This window comes from Diaphorina citri, unplaced genomic scaffold (assembly GCF_000475195.1).
Source record: "Diaphorina citri unplaced genomic scaffold, Diaci psyllid genome assembly version 1.1 scaffold260, whole genome shotgun sequence".
Lineage (NCBI taxonomy): Eukaryota > Metazoa > Arthropoda > Insecta > Hemiptera > Psyllidae > Diaphorina > Diaphorina citri.
In genome coordinates this window covers 233,003-251,371 of record NW_007377697.1, presented here as the reverse complement: position 1 = coordinate 251,371, position 18,369 = coordinate 233,003, and the positions used below count along the sequence as shown (strand labels likewise).

The window sequence follows — 18,369 nt, the reverse complement described above, 5'->3', positions numbered from 1 at the left end:
GTAAATTATTGTTATGTGGGCTGGGTGCTGGGTGGTTAATTAATATGAGATAAGAGAGAATGTAGGAATGAGAAAGTTAGAAGATAGGAAGTCGTGATTCCCCAAGCTCCCAATCAACGTCACTGCACTAAAAGTATAACTTTCTAATATGGGTGGTTAATTAATATGAGATAAGAGAGAATGTAGGAATGAGAAAGTTAGAAGATAGGAAGTCGTGATTCCCCAAGCTCCCAATCAATGTCACTGCACTAAAAGTATAACTTTCTAATATGTATTTGCATAATCACCTACCTACTCATAAGTAAGTACTAAGTACATACCTACCCTCTGTAGGTACCCACCTACAATGCAAAAAAGCTGTACTTTTTATTTTTATCTCGTTATTTTACAAAGCAAATAATAATCATCCCAATTTAGGCTTTTCTAATATGTATTTGCATAATCACCTACCTACTCATAAGTAAGTACATACCTACCCTCTGTAGGTACCCACCTACAATGCAAAAAAGCTGTACTTTTTATTTTTATCTCAAGTTATTTTACAAAGCAAATAATAATCATCCCAATTTAGGCTGAGGCATTAAAAAAATAAGGTTCACCTTACCGAAAGTTCTTTAATTTCTATGACCTTTATTTTTTAAAGGGCTCTTCCAGATATGATCAAAGGTCTAACACCTCTGTATAATGTAATGCAGCGTGGGAGTAGTAATGTTTGAATTTGAACCTCTTTCTCCTTTGAACAAAATTCCTTCATTACAGAATTCAAATTTCAATTTCTTCGTCAGCCTCTATCTTATCTTATTTCTTCCTCTTCTGCGAATTCCACTTTCTTTTCTTTCCTATTACTTAAAATCTTATGCAAATTTAGGAAAGTAACGAAAAAATATAAAATTCATTTTGTATATTTTTTTTACCCCCCCAAACAAGCTGCTGGAAACAACAAAAAAATTTCTTGTCACAGTTCCTCCGTTGTTCCAAATCAATAGTCTCTGTTTAAATTGGATTACTTCAACCTTTTCCCTTGGATATTCTCATCTTTAAAATTAAAGGTAGGTAAGGATAAACATCAGGAAAAAAAACTTAATAACTTGAAGTTTTTATTAAAAGTTTTGCTACCACTGCCTCTCTCCCAAGTAATGACTGCAGTCACAAGACACTGAGACAGGCAAATTTAATACATATTGCACTTTATTTTATGTTAGTGCATACTGCATACTTGCCTAGATCTTAGAATAGTTGCAGTAAATAAGTACCCAAATTTAGGAAAGTAACGAAAAAATATAAAATTCATTTTGTATATTTTTTTTACCCCCCCAAACAAGCTGCTGGAAACAACAAAAAATTTCTTGACACAGTTCCCCCGTTGTTCCAAATCAATAGTTGAAATTGAATTACAATTCTTTATGCTGATACCTATCTAACTTTCGATTTTACTCAGGGAGGAAAACAACAGTATCCACCAACCCCACCTTTCTTTCTTTAAACCTTTTTTTTCATTTGTCTTTCGCTTTTCACAAAATTTTGTAAATACAGGAAGGTAAATCAAGTAGGTACGGCTATGTCAGGTACTGCGCTTCTTTTATCTCTTGTACTTTATTTTCAAAACGGGAAAAAATATGTGTCTCTTGAGGGCGATATTGCAATTAAAATTATGGAATAATTTATCTTACTAATAGTTGAAATTGAATTACAATTCTTTATGCTGATACCTATCTAACTTTCGATTTTACTCAGGGAGGAAAACAACAGTATCCACCAATCCACCAACCCCACCTTTCTTTCTTTAAACCTTTTTTTTTTATTTCATTTGTCTTTCGCTTTTCACAAAATTTTGTAAATACAGGAAGGTAAATCAAGTAGGTACAGCTATGTCAGGTACTGCGCTTCTTTTATCTCTTGTACTTTGTTTTCAAAACGGGAAAAAATACGTGTCTCTTGAGGGCGATATTGCAATTAAAATTATGGAATAATTTATCTTACCTTTAAAGAGGACAAAAGAGTTGCAAGCCCTGTTTTGATAGATCAGGAGATCTCAAAGGAAGGCTCCCATGGCATGGCGCCTTGTGCAAATAAATGTAGAGAAATAGGAGCTCAATTATTTAGATGAGACTGAAGGGGAAGAAAGAGAAAAACAAAAGCTTGAAGTTCAAACAGTTGAAATTTTTAAAATCCGAAGAACATGGAGGAAGAGCTGTATGAAGAACTAAGGAAAAAGTTCCTAATATAGGAGCTCAATTATTTAGATGAGACTGAAGGGGAAGAAAGAGAAAAACAAAAGCTTGAAGTTCAAACAGTTGAAATTTTTAAAATCTGAAGAACATGGAGGAAGAGCTGTATGAAGAACTAAGGAAAAAAGTTCCTAAAAAATGAATTTTAAAAATTGCCGCCGGGACAGCTATCTCACGTCGTCCGAGCTCATCTCAGCCCTGTTCATAAACACACCCTCAAAAGAGCGCTATGTTCCAGGGTTGCCAGATTGGGGATTTCTCGCCCCATTTTGGGGCGAAAAAATGTTTTTGGGGCTTTTTTGGGGCGAAGAAATTTTTGGGAAAAAATGGGGCGAAAAATGGGGATTTTTTGGATTTTCAATTTTTTTTGTCTTAGGTATAAGTTGTAACCTATATCTATAGGTATGTTTCAAGTCAAGCTTTTAACATAGATACCCACGGAGGTGAAAAAGTAGCATTTACCCAATTGGAGGGTTAAATAAAGGTCATAAAGGGGGTGGGGTTGACTTTCATATTGGAGATTGAAAATGAAATATATGCGAAATGAAAACAGCACCTTCTCTCGTTCCAATAGTAGCTAATAATGGTAATAATAATGGCCATTATGGGTGTCGAATATTTACAGGAAACCTTGAGCTTCCTTTTGGAAATAAAAACGAATGAAGTTCAAACAGTTGAAATTTTTAAAATCCGAAGAACATGGAGGAAGAGCTGTATGAAGAACTAAGGAAAAAGTTCCTAATTTTTTTGTTGTAATGTGCCATTGTCATTTAAATGTACCAAGTTTCTCTTATGACAATTAGTTTTAGTGACTAATGTAGGTATGTTTCAAGTCAAGCTTTTAACATAGATACCCACGGAGGTGAAAAAGTAGCATTTACCCAATTGGAGGGTTAAATAAGGTCAGAAAGGGGGTGGGGTTGACTTTCATATTGGAGATTGAAAATGAAATATATGAGGTATGTTTCAAGTCAAGCTTTTAACATAGATACCCACGGAGGTGAAAAAGTAGCATTTACCCAATTGGAGGGTTAAATAAAGGTCAGAAAGGGGGTGGGGTTGACTTTCATATTGGAGATTGAAAATGAAATATATGCGAAATGAAAACAGCACCTTCTCCCGTTCCAATAGTAGCTAATAATGGTAATAATAATGGCCATTATGAGTGTCGAATATTTACAGGAAACCTTGAGCTTCCTTTTGGAAATAAAAACGAACGTAGCACAAGATCTGGCGAGCTCATTGGCTGTAAGAAGTGACTCGGGAATGGGAAAATAAATGGACTGAATGAATTCATAGTAAGAATGAAAATGAGCTAAATAATGGGAAGGCGAAAATGGCACCTCCCTCCCCACCCCAACCTCTCGGTGGGGTGGGTGGATGAGGAGGAGGAGGAGAAGGAGGAGGAGTAGAAGAATCATAAGAAATATTCTAGTAAGAATGAAAATGAGCTAAATAATGGGAAGGCGAAAATGGCACCTCCCTCCCCACCCCAACCTCTCGGTGGGGTGGGTGGATGACGAGGAGGAGGAGGAGGAGGAGTAGAAGAATCATAAAAAATCTTTCCCTCCCCACCCCAACCTCTCGGTGGGGTGGGTGGATGACAAGGAGGAGGAGGAGGAGGAGGAGGAGGAGGAGGAGTATAGAAGAATCATAAAAAAATCTTCGTAATTGGGAATGCTTATTTTATCACAAATTAATTTTACACTCCACGCAATCTCATGATTTGACTTGGATTCGAACCACTAATCTCTGAATTGGAAGTCCACGGTACCAACTGAAAGTCGCATTAGTTTGGTCCTAGCCCGCTAACATGTCTAGTTAGCGTGAAATATTCGTAATTGGGAATGCTTATTTTATCACAAATGAATTTTACACTCCACGCAATCTCATGATTTGACTTGGATTCGAACCACTAATCTCTAAATTGGAAGTCCACGGTACCAACTGAAAGTCGCTTTAGTTTGGTCCTAGCCCGCTAACATGTCTAGTTAGCGGAAAATCTTTGTAATTGGGAATGCTTATTTTATCACAAATGAATTTTACACTCCACGCAATCTCATGATTTGACTTGGATTCGAACCACCAATCTCTAAATTGGATGTCAACAGTACCAACTGAAAGTCGCATTAGTTTGGTCCTAGCCCGCTAACATGTCTAGTTAGAGGGCTAGGAAGTTAATGTATTTTAAATTGAGTCGGATCATTTGATTAAATTGAATTGGGCCAAATTCCTTATGACGAGTTACCAGATTGCGTTTAATTTTCGCCCAACCTTTTACACCATCACCCCAGAACTTAACAAAACATTAGAGAGGTAAAAGTTCAGAACCTGTGCCAAAATATATTCGTCCCTACAGGGTGACTTTGGTTAGTTTCCTTTCATGGTCCAACAAGACAATCTGGGAAAGATAGCAATTTCACGAAGCATATTCTCATCTGGAAATAGTATCTCACAAGGTACAAATATACAAACGTTAAACATAGTGGTCGTACTTGCCACTTAAAACATAGAAAACCGAAAGCCAGTTTTATGCCAAGATATGAGTAATATGTACATTGTACAACCTTCTTCTGGGCATCCTGGTTTCCATGTTTCCAATGATACATAGCTAGAATGAAGGCATGTTTTATTAATTTAGCCCCTTTGAGATACTAGAGGTATATTCTCATCTGGAAATAGTATCTCACAAGGTACAAATATACAAACGTTAAACATAGTGGTCGTACTTGCCACTTAAAACATAGAAAGCCGAAAGCCGGTTTTATGCCAACATATGTTATGACTATTATGAGTAATATGTACAACCTTCTTCTGGGCATCCTGGATTCCATGTTTCCAATGACAGCTAGAATGAAGGCATGTAAAGATTTGGCCCCTTTGAGATACTAGAGGAAAAGACCCAGATTAGTAAGCTTGGAGCGTAGTGCGTCTGCCTTTTAAGCGCTAGGTTGAGGGTTCGAGTCCCACCCAGGGCGAACTTTATCTGTTTAGCATTTTGATTGGCTATCTCAAATCCTGTCCTCCGTCTCTCTTCGATTTATGGACCATAAGACCTCCGCAGTATGATTGCCACTTTCCATCCTGTATAGCCATACGACTATATATATCAGACTCGACCATAAATACGTTCGCCATACATAGATACGTGCTCCACATTAAGCGCTAGGTTGAGGGTTCGAGTCCCACCCAGGGCGAACTTTATCTGTTTAGCATTTTGATTGGCTATCTCAAATCCTGTCCTCCTTCTCTCTTCGGTTTCTGGACCATAAGACCTCCGCAGTATGATTGCCACTTTCCATCCTGTATAGCCTTACGACCATATATCAGACTCGACCATAAATACGTTCGCCATACACCATACATACCTAGATACGTGCTCCACATATTATACAATATTTCCACCCCAAATCAAAATACGTATAGAAAATTTATGATGGCGAAATAAAAATCCCTACAGGGTGAATGAGGGACGAGGCTCCTAAAATTTACCAATATGTACCTATTTCCCTCCCACATTGTACCTAAATAAAATTGACTCCACATATACAATATTTCCACCCCAAATCAAAATACGTATAGAAAATTTATGATGGCGAAATAAAAATCCCTACAGGGTGAATGAGGAACGAGGCTCCTAAAATTTACCAATATGTTCCTATTTCCCTCCCACATTGTACCTAAATAAAGTTGACTACTTTTTATAATCATTAGTTCATTAGCAACATATACAATATTTCCACCCCAAATCAAAATACGTATAGAAAATTTATGATGGCGAAATAAAAATCCCTACAGGGTGAATGAGGGACAAGGTTCCTAAAATTTACCAATATGCACCTATTTCCCTCCCACATTGTACCTAAATAAAATTGACTACTTTTTATAATCATTAGTTCATTGGCATTATTTCAGTTCTATCATAGAACTTCTATGCAGTTTAAACAATGTATGTATATTCTGCCATAATTTCAGTCTAAGAAATACAACAAGTACCTATATTCTATTCTACTCCACCATGATCTTAATTTTAGCCTAAATAATTTATTTCTTCCATTGAACATTGAAGGTTTTTTTTTGTGCCACTAGAACTTTTTATAATCATCATAGAACTTCTATGCAGTTTAAACAATGTATATTCTGCCATAATTTCAGTCTAAGAAATACAACAAGTTAGTATATTCTATTGTACTCCACCATGATTTTAGCCTAATAATTTATTTTTTTCCATTGAAGGTTTTTTTTTGTGCCATCCTTCTGATGTGGGAAGAACAAGAGCAAATGGTGACGTTACAATGGAGATATTGACCAAAGGACACTTTTCATGCACCCTATTGTATAGAATATTTGTATAGGTACCAATTTTAATATACATCCTTTCCTTATTCTGTGAGCTCAGATTTTTATATTCATTTTACACTATCTACCCTTCCTCCTCCTTCTTTTCCTGGTCCTTCTTCTTCTTCTTATCCCCCCTTCCCCTCCCCTTCCTCTTAACTGGAGGGAGAGGATGGGAAAGAGGGAAGAGAGGGAGATAATGAAAAAGAGAGAATAGATAATCTTGTTGAAATAGGCGAGAAAAAGATAGTTGAACAATAAACATTAGGAAAAGGAATGAAGAAGATGCAGATAAAGAGAGGAAGAGAGAAGGGAGGGAGGGAAAGAAGAATTAAACAGATTGCATTTAGATAACTAAGTGAAGAGAGAGAGAGAGAGAGAGAGAGAGAGAGAGAGACTGGAAATTATTTTAAATTGAATGTACATAAATAATTATAACCAAGTCTTTTTTATGAGGAACTTTAATTGCTTATGACACTTTATGGCGTTGCTTGTGTACTATTTTGTTTCGAAGATTTTCCTTCGAGATTGAGAGAGAAAGATTTTCTTTTTTCCATAACTACCTATTTGATTTTTGGACATACTAGTGACCTTTTCGTACCGGACTGATTTTGCTAGTACCTATGTTATCATGTTATACTGTTTAAGCAGAGCATTCACATCCACATTTCTAATATCATACTCGCCCACCTCCCCAATTTCTTTCTCTGGACTCGGCTGTGTCACCTTAGCAGGCTCGGCGTTGCTTAACTTGGTGGTACTCAGTGGAATGGAGTGGTGTCCTTGTTTGTTATGTAAGGCCAATTCTTCTTCATCCTTGAAGTGAATCGTACACTGGTCACAATGGAACACTTCACGAGGGATAGTCCTGTCAAATCAAAGCAAATCAGTCAGTCATCTGACTAAAAGAAAAGTAGTTGGGCACTGTTCTCTCTTAACATATAACATTTCTTCAAAACGAAAAATAATCTTATATTACAAAATCAAGATCCATTCACTTTTTCACATTTCATATTCACACACTGATCGCTCTATCTCCTGAACCACAACACCTAGAAAGCTGAAATTTGGTAGGAATATTCCTTTAATGGTTTAGGTGTGCAATAAGAAAGGATTTTGCGAAAATCTAAACCGATCCTGAGATATCAATTTTTGATAGAACATAGAAACCAAAAACTGGCCATAACAGGTAACTACGTAGGAACCACTTTTGCATTACATATCTACTAACGGAAAATGTCCGTTCCGGCCGAGATTCGAACCCAGCATATCCAGGCTGAGAGTCAGTGCTTTAAACTACTCGGCCACAGAGGTGGGTTGGTGTAAGACTTACACAAATAAGATCCCCTTTTTAGTTTGTCATTCAATGGAGGAGTTGCAATTGGGAAAATATTATTAATAGAAGGTCGATTCCTACGTAAAAAGTTGTGAAAAATCCAAATCTGAGGTCGAAACTTGGAAAAAGTAACTGTAAAAGGTCGAAAATTCAATTTTTAATTGCCGTTCTACGTCCTAATGAAAAAGTTCGAAGAGGTGTGACGTCAGATTTCACGTCAAAATGCGCAGAAACGCTTGCGCACAAACGAACGAAGCGGGAGTCATGAATTATGACGTCATCGCCTATGGGAGCGTATGCCGTGACGGTTGCAAAAACTATCATTATTTTAAATTCCATCTCGGAAGATACTTAATTTGGAAGTGAACTTCACAACTGTAAAGAATACATCGATTGATTTATTTTCAAACTTAATACAAAATTGAAGAAAAAAAAGCTTTGATCTTAGAGGTGATTATGTTGACGGTCACAAGTAAAGCAGGAGCAACTTTCGAAGGACCACACTTTGTAAAAAGAAAAATTCCGTTGGTCCTCATTTTTCCTGCTCTATGACTTTGAAACATCACCCAAGTAAGCGCAACTGATCTATTCTAATAAAATTATTTCTTGTACAGCAGTACCTTTTCACAACTTGTGTGGTTACAAAGCACCTCCTTGCAGCCAATCTCCATATAATCTCTTTACTCCATTAATGCCAATAAAAGTAGCCTACATAATGTCTTCACGAGACTGAGCGCACCCCGAACTCCAAGCACAGAGTTAAAGAGACTTCGACTCCACCGGGAATTGAACCTGGTTTCCAGTCGGTCCTGGTCATCTAGGTTCTTATCCTCACTGGGCGCTGAGACCGGGCCTGGTTCTACCACTTCATGGTCCTGGTCATCTAGGTTCTTATCCTCACTGGGCGCTGAGACCGGGCCTGGTTCTACCACTTCATCAGCCGAAGGAGCGCCTATGGCTTTTGGTTCACAAATGGATTCTATCTGGTCTACGCTCATCCGATGTTCATGCTTGGTTTTGTACATCCAGCCTTTCATTCGCTTCACATGACTCTTGCCTTGGTAGTGAAGACGCATCATTCCAGGCTGTTTGATCTGGAATGTAACACATGGACTTGCTCAGTGGTCACAGAAAGTTGGTTAAAATCAATAAAAAGAGGGGAGCATTTCTCTTATCAAAGCATACACAAAAAGCCAACTCAGAGGCTTAGCTGTAGGGGCAAACAGCTTCCAGCCTTTCATTCGCTTCACATGACTCTTGCCTTGGTAGTGAAGACGCATCATTCCAGGCTGTTTGATCTGGAATGTAACACATGGGCTTGGTCAGTGGTCACAGAAAGTTGGTTAAAATCAATAAAAAAGAGGGGAGAATTTCTCTTATTAAAGCATACACAAAAAGCCAACTCAGAGGCTTAGCTGTAGGGGCAAACAGCTAAAAGAATGGGTAGGGCTTCTACGATTTTACGAAATGTAGAATAACACTTAGAACAGCTAATGGTTTGTATTCCAAGGGCAGGTCAACACCTAATTGTACTGAAGTCGGAATAACCTAATATTATGTCAAGCAAGCAAGAGATTGTTTGAGTTACCTACAAGAAAAAAACCATTATTCTTATTATTAAATGGGATTTCTCTTTCTCAAATGAGACAAGAGCAGGAGTGATTTGTAATGGTGAGTTTTTTTTAAGGTTGGCATTATTCTTATTATTAAATGGGATTTCTCTTTCTCAAATGAGACAAGAGCAGGAGTGATTTGTAATGGTGAGTTTTTTTTAAGGTTGCAGAGATACAGTTTATTTTGAAGACTGAGTGAACAAGAGCAAGCGATTCGGAGAGGTGACGGTTTGATTCCAAGTCACGGCGGAATTTTTTAGGTCGAACTTATTCGTTTCCAAATATTCAATGACTGAGTTCAAAACGTTTCTGAAGTAATACAAAATTGATAGGTAGTTCAAAATCGAATTTCAAGGGAAGAAAACGTAAAAATCAAGAGAATAAAAGTAACAATACCTACCTGACAGTCAAGGTGGATTTGGAATCCATAAACCAGGTCACACATTGTGTTATTTATTTTGAATGATTCATATTTCTGGCCATATCAAAATAGTTATGTATAATTTATTCGGTTTTTGACATGGCCAGAAATATGTGCCATCCAGGAAAAAAGAAAAAAATTGAATTCCATTTTTGGAGAGCTTGTAGAATGTAGATCGATGGAAGTACAGAGGCTTTTCAGTCTCATTTAGGCAGCTGCCGATGATTTTTTGAGCGTTGAAAATTATGAATCAAAAATCATGACTTTCTGTAGACATGCTCTTTACCTGGTTTCTACTAGGTATTAAGCATGTTTACAGTAAGCCATCATTTTTTTTACGAGTAAAAATCGATGTTTAAATGAATACATTTTCAGATAGGTACAGTGTTGGTCCAGTATTTTATTCGTGTGCCATAGGTGATCATGGTCTTCTTTTGAAGAGCTTAGCCAAAACTTACGAAAAGTAAGTTGAGTAGGTGCCTATCTAATAGTGGATAATAATATAATAAATATTGAAGAGTTACCTCCGTAGTTGAGTGAGTATCGCACTAGGCTTGTACGCCGGAGGTCCCCGGTCCCGGTTTGATTACCGGCGGGTTTTTTTTTCTGGCCTTGCCTAACCCAACCCGGTAGAACCACGACCTGTGTAGAACACGTTATGATACGACTATGCATCTCTGGAAGACAATCTGGGCGTAACGTATACCTCTTCTATACGTTATGATTATGACACAAGGGTAGGTAATGGAAAACAAGAAAACATAAATGCAACAAATTATATCGTCCCGTCCGTACGCGACGGGGGAAGGGGGAGGTGTTGAAACAAATGTACAGCAGCGAACATCTTTGCTTCTACATCTCACGTGTATGTCGATGTGCTGAGATACACAGAAACACTCATGTACTAAAACGTGACCTATTCCTCCTTGTCTCCTTGTCCTACAGTTCAGATTTTCACATTTTCAGGGCCATCATAATAATGTGATCATATTCGGAGGGAAGGGGCGCGAGAAGTGTTGATTCCCTACTCTTATTTCTCTCAAGAGCCCCTACTTGTGATACATCATATCAAAGGTCTTAAAGAATGTAGTACTGTTTGAGCTCAATCCAATAACCAATGGCCTACTCAAATTTTCATTTTTCCATGTTCTCTCACACATAGGGGAAGCAACAAAAATGTAGATAATAATATAATAATAACTTTTGTAAGTATTGAAGTTAGTAAAAATCAACAGTAGTTGATTTTTTGTGACAGTTAAATGTCAGTGACACTGCAGAGCGAGATTGACCTTTGTTCATGTACCTAAAACGGCTTGGTGCCAAACCGATGCCAAAAACAAAAAAAATGCAATCAAAGAGAAACATTTGGCACACGGTTTTGAAAAAGAAAAAAAGAACTTCTCTTTTTCTTTCTCTGTTCCAAGTTCCAATTCAATATGGTCAGTATTGGATTTGTTGTCTTTGGTGCATTAAAAAAATCATTTTGAAATTCAGTCCTAAAAATAAAATTTTGAAATATCCATTTTGAGCTCCAGCTCCAGAGTCCAGAGGCCATCAGGGCCGAAATTCATTTTGAAATTCAGTCCTAAAAATAAAATTTTGAAATATCCATTTTGAGCTCCAGCTCCAGAGGCCATCAGGGCCGAAAGTCTAAATTTCATTTTTGGGTCTGAATTTTAATATGAACAATCTACTTACTATATTCTGTGCAAAAGTTTCCTTCCTTTTTTTTTTACAAATAATACATACTTAAGTTGACTAACTTTTTTTTAATTGTCAATAAAATGTCAATAAAAGATTTTTTTTTTAATTGTCAATAAAAGACAATAAATACAGCTCCTCTGTATTTATTGTCTTTTATTAGAGTTGAAATAAATTTTGTGAGGGAAGTCTCTGATTCTAAATGTAAGTTTAAATGATACCTTTCTGTGATAGGATGATTACACAATTTTACAAATACATTCATAATGTTCAGTATGATAGTCTTGGATTGAGCATTTTAATTGGGTGGTGAAATCCATGGGAAGTATAATAGGATATCTTGTGATGTGTCTATTTTCTTGATTACAATTCTTGGATGTATTCTCTTTGAATACTGGTCCATCTGTGTATTTTTGAATGACAAACATCACTTTTTTCTCTTCTATTTTTTCTCTGTATTTTTCAATTTCTAAGTTGGACTTCTATCTCCATATTTTTCTGTTACTTCTCTAAATCTTATTACTATTTTTTATACATAACAAAACCTTTCTTAATAGATCCTTAATAAATAAATAAATAAATAAATATTTATTTTAGGGAGATCATTTTTTTCATATGAAGTTGCGGCCCCGGCCTTCCCTTGTGGCCGCAACTGGAAAATCTTGAATGAGAACCCCTTTACTTGTGACATATCATATTATTGTCTCGGAGTTTGTTGACATTCAAAGTGGTTCTTGAGAAACTCACCCCTGGTCAAGACTTTATAAACACCCTATATAAAATATACAGTGTTTCAGAAAAAAAAAAAAAAAAAAATCTGGTGTGAACATCACACGACTTTCCTTAAAAAAAAAAAAAAAAAAAAAAAAAAAAAAAAATCTGGTGTGAACATCACACGACTTTCCTTAAAATGATGCTTCTTTGGGTGTTCTTCAATTGTAACTTTTACAATATCTTATTTTTTTTCCTATTAGGCGCTTTAACACTATTGACAGTAGGTTGTTTGCACTGATACCGCTAAGTTATATAAGGTTGAACAGGTTGAGGGCTTTAGATACAAGAAAAGGGAGTCAACATCTTCGGCATTGTTAGATAGGGAGGGAGGTGAGGGCAAAGAGGAGCGAATGTGTGCATGTGAGATACAGGTCAGGATATGGTGGATTGTGAGGGCATCCCCACATTGGCAATATCTTTAACCTTTTGCGTACAGAATCAATTTCACCAGAATCGCTCTTACGGTAGGATTCATGTCCCACATGAAACTCAAGCGTTGTTGTTACAGTCAGACGTAAACAAAACATTTTTTTCAAATACGGTAGGATTCATGTGAGACATGAAACCTCCGAAAAGCGATTTGTGGTAGGCTTCATGTCACACATGAAATTGTTCCCTCGCTTTTAATTTATTTTCTTTTTTTTTTCCTAGTTGAGATAGAAACATCTGTTTTTTTTTTGTCTTCTTCGGAAATCTTCGGACTATAATTCCGAATGCTTTTGAATCATAATAAACAAACACCGGCTTTTCAGTCTGCATTTGAAAGGAGCAAAAGATACACAAGTTCCTAGGCACGTCCTACCGTAACGCCTCCTATCTGTAAAAATCAAGCCGACCGTAGCGAGTAAATCTGTAGCTTCATGCTGGACATGAATCCTACCGTATCGCCAGATTTAAGTTATATTTCTCCTACCATAATGGCGGAACCATGATTTCATGTGACACATGAATCTGTCCGCAAAAGGTTAACCATTTCGTTAGTAAGTATAGCTGAAAACCGTTAGGCAGTCAAAATACTGCCAACCATAGCACCTATCTTAACCAAAAGTTTTGTGTTGCATCCTTGTCACATTCGACAGCTGCATACCAAATTTTAAGTCTCTAGCTCATACGATTCTCAAGATATTTTGTTTACATACATATACACACACACACATTGTTGATTTGTTACTAGGGAAAACAAATATACTGGGTGGACCAAAATAGGTAACAATCTAACAATACTATGTGAACCAAATACACAACATTCACACAACATAACATTCAGATACAGAGAGTTTTCCTTTTGGAAGTATGTTACCAAAATGAGAAATTGGTTTTCATTACTATTAAAAAAAAAATTACCTTTCTTTTGATGTGTTCTAACATGTAGGCATGTCCTCGAATAAAATAAGTGTGACTAAACTCTACTTCATCATTGGTTGTTGTTTTCAAACCACCAGCATCTGGTGAGACGATTTTGTGGAATCCATCTGCAACAATAAAAAAAAAAAAAAAAAAAAACAGTGGGGGGCGGTTTTTTGGGAACCCCCTTGAAAAAAAAAAAAAAAAAAAAAAAAAAAAAAAAAAAATCATTTTTCATAAATAATAGGTACCTATTGAACTTGTAATTGTTCATTCAAAAGGCTGGGGGTGTTTTTTTTACATTCTGTATAGGCTTAGTTGCTTTTGAAGAACATAAAGCTTTTGTTTAGCTTGTCCATATACATTATACACGTTTTCTCTTGATTACCTACATGTACAGTGCTCATATTTATTACATTTGATCCTTGGGTCTGTCTGTAATTTGAATGAAGTCAATGACCAACTAAAGTTACTACAGGGTGTCCCCAATAAGAATGCAAGATTTGATTCTTTAATAAAGCCTGGTTCTCCATGAAAGAAAAAATAAAGATCTTTTTTAATGATTTGAGAAGTAAACATTCTGAAATGGAACAATAAATAATCAGACAAATAAAGTTCCCAACTTTGATGGTACAATCTTTTTTAATGATTTGAGAAGTAAACATTCTGAAATGGAACAATAAATAATCAGACAAATAAAGTTCCCAACTTTGATGGTACAATAGAGAACGAAGATTTTTTCCAAGCATAATCAGACAAATAAAGTTCCCAACTTTGATGGTACAATTGTTCTCTTTTGACAAAAATTTTAGATGACAAATTTGAGGAAATCAAGCTGTATCTCATTGATCCAATGTTCAATTTCACCTTTCTATGCTTTAGTGTATGTGGGTTAGTTGGTGTAAACCTGTGACTTTAGATACCCTCACAGAGAAAATCAGGCTGTATCTCATTGATATGTAGGACTCCATGATAACTGATAACTACTTAGATTTGAACAGTGTAGGACTCCATGATGACTAAATTTGATTTGTTTATAATCAATTAAAACCACTTATTTACCTGATTGACCAAAAAATATTACTTGAGACGAATTAGGTATAGGGAAAAATTGCATAAAACATTTTCTGAGACCATGGGTATATAGGTAAACAAATCTGGTGTGAACATCACACGACTTTCTATTACATTTGCGGAATACGTATTTGAAAAAAAAAATGAAAATTTTTCCAAGTCCCGAGCCTGAGCCGCCTACGGCGGCCGATTTTTGGTCGAAAATTTCCTTTCTTCCTATCTTAAAATACTCCCCGTGTAATGAGGGATCATTAAAAAGTGTCCAAAAATTCAACTTTTTTTTTTTTTAAAATTTTTCTAAGTCCAAAATTGACCGCCTACGGCGTGTGATAAGGAATCATATAAAGTATGAAAAAATTTGGTTTTTTTTTTACTTTCTATTACTACAGTATAGCGGAGCTACGGCCAATTTTCGACCAAAAATTTCCTATCTTAAAATGCTCCCATTGTGATAAGGAATCATATAAAGTATGAAAAAAATTGATTTTTTTTTTTTGAAAATTTTTCCAAGTCCGAAGCAACATTGACTTTGGTTGATATCTGGATGAGTGACTGTCCGATTTTTACCAAATTGTTACAGTCGCGTCCTTGGACTATACCGGTATTGCATACCAAATTTCATCGCTCTAGGACAAACCGTTCTTGAGATATTTTGTATACCACCTTTTCCCATTTTCCCATTTAAACCTGTAGTACACACATACATACGTACGTACATACATAAATACGTACAGGCCATGGGCTAAAAATCACTTTGAATTGAAAAATTGATTTCCCAATTTTGAAAATTTGGACTGATTGCAATACTTTCATTACTAGTATAGCTCCACTATACTGTAGTAATAGAAAGTAAAAAACCATGTAAAAATAGCAGAGAAAATATGATCTGAATTTCTGAATCATGTACTCAAAAAAGTCATATCAGCTAAAATTAGACAAATGTACTGCCCAAAGTAATTGCCTTGAGAGTTCATACAGTGCTGTAGATGGGATTTCCACTCTTTGTAGCAGTGCTGGTACATGTCATGGATCACCTTTAGCTGTTTGGTTACAGCCACTTTTACGTTGGTCAGTGTGTCATGTAGTTTTAGCCAATTTCTATCCAACAGTTGTGAAATTTGCACATGTTTCAGATGATCGGTACCTGCCTTGGTGGCATAGTGGTGAAGACACTCGCCTGGTAATCAGGAGGGCGTGGGTTTGATCCCAGCCAACAGCCGACGTATGGAATTTTATCCTCATTTATTTGAGAATTTGACCACATAATAATATAGCTCTAAGGGTTAGGTGGTAGAGAACGCCTAAGGTGTTAACCTTGCCTAGTAGTTGCCTTCAACTCAAGAGTCTATTATTGTTATTATTATGATCAGATCTAATATATAAAAATGAATACTGGTTTGTTTGTGTGTGTGTGTGTGTGTGTGTGTGTGTGTGTGTGTTTGTTTGTACTTTATGCCTGGCCAAACCGCTTGTCCAATAGCTATGAAACTTGGTGAACTTATACTTGCAACTTGTACTGTGAACTTATACTTGCACTCCCGTGAAGGTTATATAGGCTATTTTCCGATTTGTTTTTGTTAAGCTATGCCAAGCAAGACCACTAAATGGATGAGTGACATGAACAGCCATGCCTCAAAGATTTTGGCTAGTTTTTAATAAAAATAAAATACTTACACATATTAAGTTGCCTGATGAAACTAGCCATATTGTTGTGTTTGTAATACCTGGGTAGCAACTCCTTGGCAAATTTAGATTGATTTCTAATGAGGAAGCTTTGTCCATTCTGAAAAATAGTACATATTACCTCTATCATTCAACCTGATTTTTTGAAACAAACAAATTTTGCCACAACTTCATTTTGACTCAAATCAACCTAACTTAGGTTACCTAAGTAACTTTCCCAGAGCAAGTATCTTCAAACAAATTTTGCCACAACTTCATTTTGACTCAAATCAACCTAACTTAGGTTACCTAAGTAACTTTCCCAGAGCAAGTATCTTCCTTCATATAGAATCTTCCAAGTTTGAGGAATTAATTAAATGAAACAGGCTTTGCCATTTGGGTCACCAGCCTAGTTAGCTTAGTTGGTAGTGCATCTGCCTTGTAAGTGCTGGGCCGCGGGTTTGATTCCCGCCCAGGGCGGATTTTATCCTGATGGGATATTTGTTCTCAGTAACTGGCTTTCTCCTATGCTGACTTCCTCCTCTCTTTGATTTCGGGATGATAAGACCATAGCAGTTACAGTTCCCTCTGTCAAACCTCTTTAAAACAAAAAGCCATTTGGGTCTAGTGTAACTGGAACTTTACCAAAAATCCTTATGAATAACATACCTCACTCCAACTAATGAGATCGTTTGTCTCTGGATCTTCAACCATCCTCCAAAGTTTCCCTAGGAAGGCTGCAACATTTGTTCCTACTTCTGCCATTACATCAATCACATTGGTGAAATCGACAAAAAAATATGGATCTTCACTTATTAAGGAAAAAGAAATGATGATTAGGATTTTCTAGTGTTTCACGATCTGGAATAAAATTATTTATCAACTACCAAAGTACCAAATTTTATTCCTGTTTGCACACTATAATAAATGTTATTAAAAAAAAAAAAAAAATTCCATATTCACAGAATCCCAGTCACAGATCCATACCTTTTTTTAAAAGTTTTGAAAGGTTTTGGGATAAGAATACGGGTCTTCTTCGGATTTTTGATCCGCCTTTGAGCTCAGCCACTTATTTTGTGTTTCATGGATAGGTTATTATTATATTTTCCATTTCTTATTACAAATTTTATTATATTATTTTTTTATTCCCATTATTTTTCATTTTTTTTTTTTTTTTAGTCCTGTTAGTTTTGATTTACATTTGGTTTACCTTACCTTTGAGGAGCCCAAATCCAGGGATTGGCTCCTTGTTTGCGCACCAAGTTTTAGTTGTTGCTGTGATCGCGATTTTAACGCCTTAAAGCTTGCTCGTTTCATATAACAATCTTTGCCGTGAAAAACGTTTGAGGCGCAATCACTCGGAGTTGAGAGCTCAAAGCAGAACAGTCTTTGGCCCGGGATTTAGTGGATTCCATTGAAAGGGGTCTAGTTTATAGAAGGGAGTATCCATATCTTCAAAAAAAGTTCAAACTACTTAATACAACTTTGACCTTGTAAAACGGCAAAACAAGATCACCTTGACCTTGAAAAGATTTGTAAGAATACTAATATAATACTTATTGTATGGAGTGAGGTCGATTACTCTAGCAAAACAGAGACCTAACCTCTTACCGAAGTTGGTAGGAAGGTCTTAGGGTCTTCCGACGCTTGTCTGACGTTGACATTTGTAAACAAGGAGAAGATCCTCATGATCTGCAATGCCAAACGTTGAAACGTCAGAAGCGTGAACAGCTTTCAGCTAAAAATAAAAAAATTCTAATATCGTCGCCTAGCGGTTAAAAAACACTTTTTGTAGAAACTCTAAAAACAGAATAGTCGCACGGCCATTAAACAAATAAGTTTTAACCGATGGGACGAGATTTTGAAAAAAAAAATAAA

At 36.3% G+C, this 18,369-nt stretch overlaps 1 protein-coding gene across 2 annotated transcripts; it reads right to left on the bottom strand.

Moving 5' to 3' along the window:
• Positions 1 to 13,540: 13,540 nt before the first annotated feature.
• LOC103506766 (heat shock factor protein 1-like) lies at positions 13,541 to 17,450 on the bottom strand. Of its 2 annotated transcripts, none has more exons than XM_026821750.1 (3): positions 17,161 to 17,450; positions 16,504 to 16,612; positions 13,541 to 13,883 (listed from the first exon to the last, which is right to left on the bottom strand). In XM_026821750.1, exons 1-3 carry the CDS (start codon positions 17,254 to 17,256, stop codon positions 13,708 to 13,710), a joined length of 381 nt encoding a protein of 126 aa, XP_026677551.1. In that variant the 5' UTR covers positions 17,257 to 17,450; the 3' UTR covers positions 13,541 to 13,707. The 2 variants fall into 2 exon arrangements, with proteins under 2 accessions (XP_026677551.1, XP_026677552.1); XM_026821751.1 differs by having other exon boundaries at positions 13,757 to 13,883; positions 16,554 to 16,612.
• Between the last annotated feature and the right edge of the window lie 919 nt (positions 17,451 to 18,369).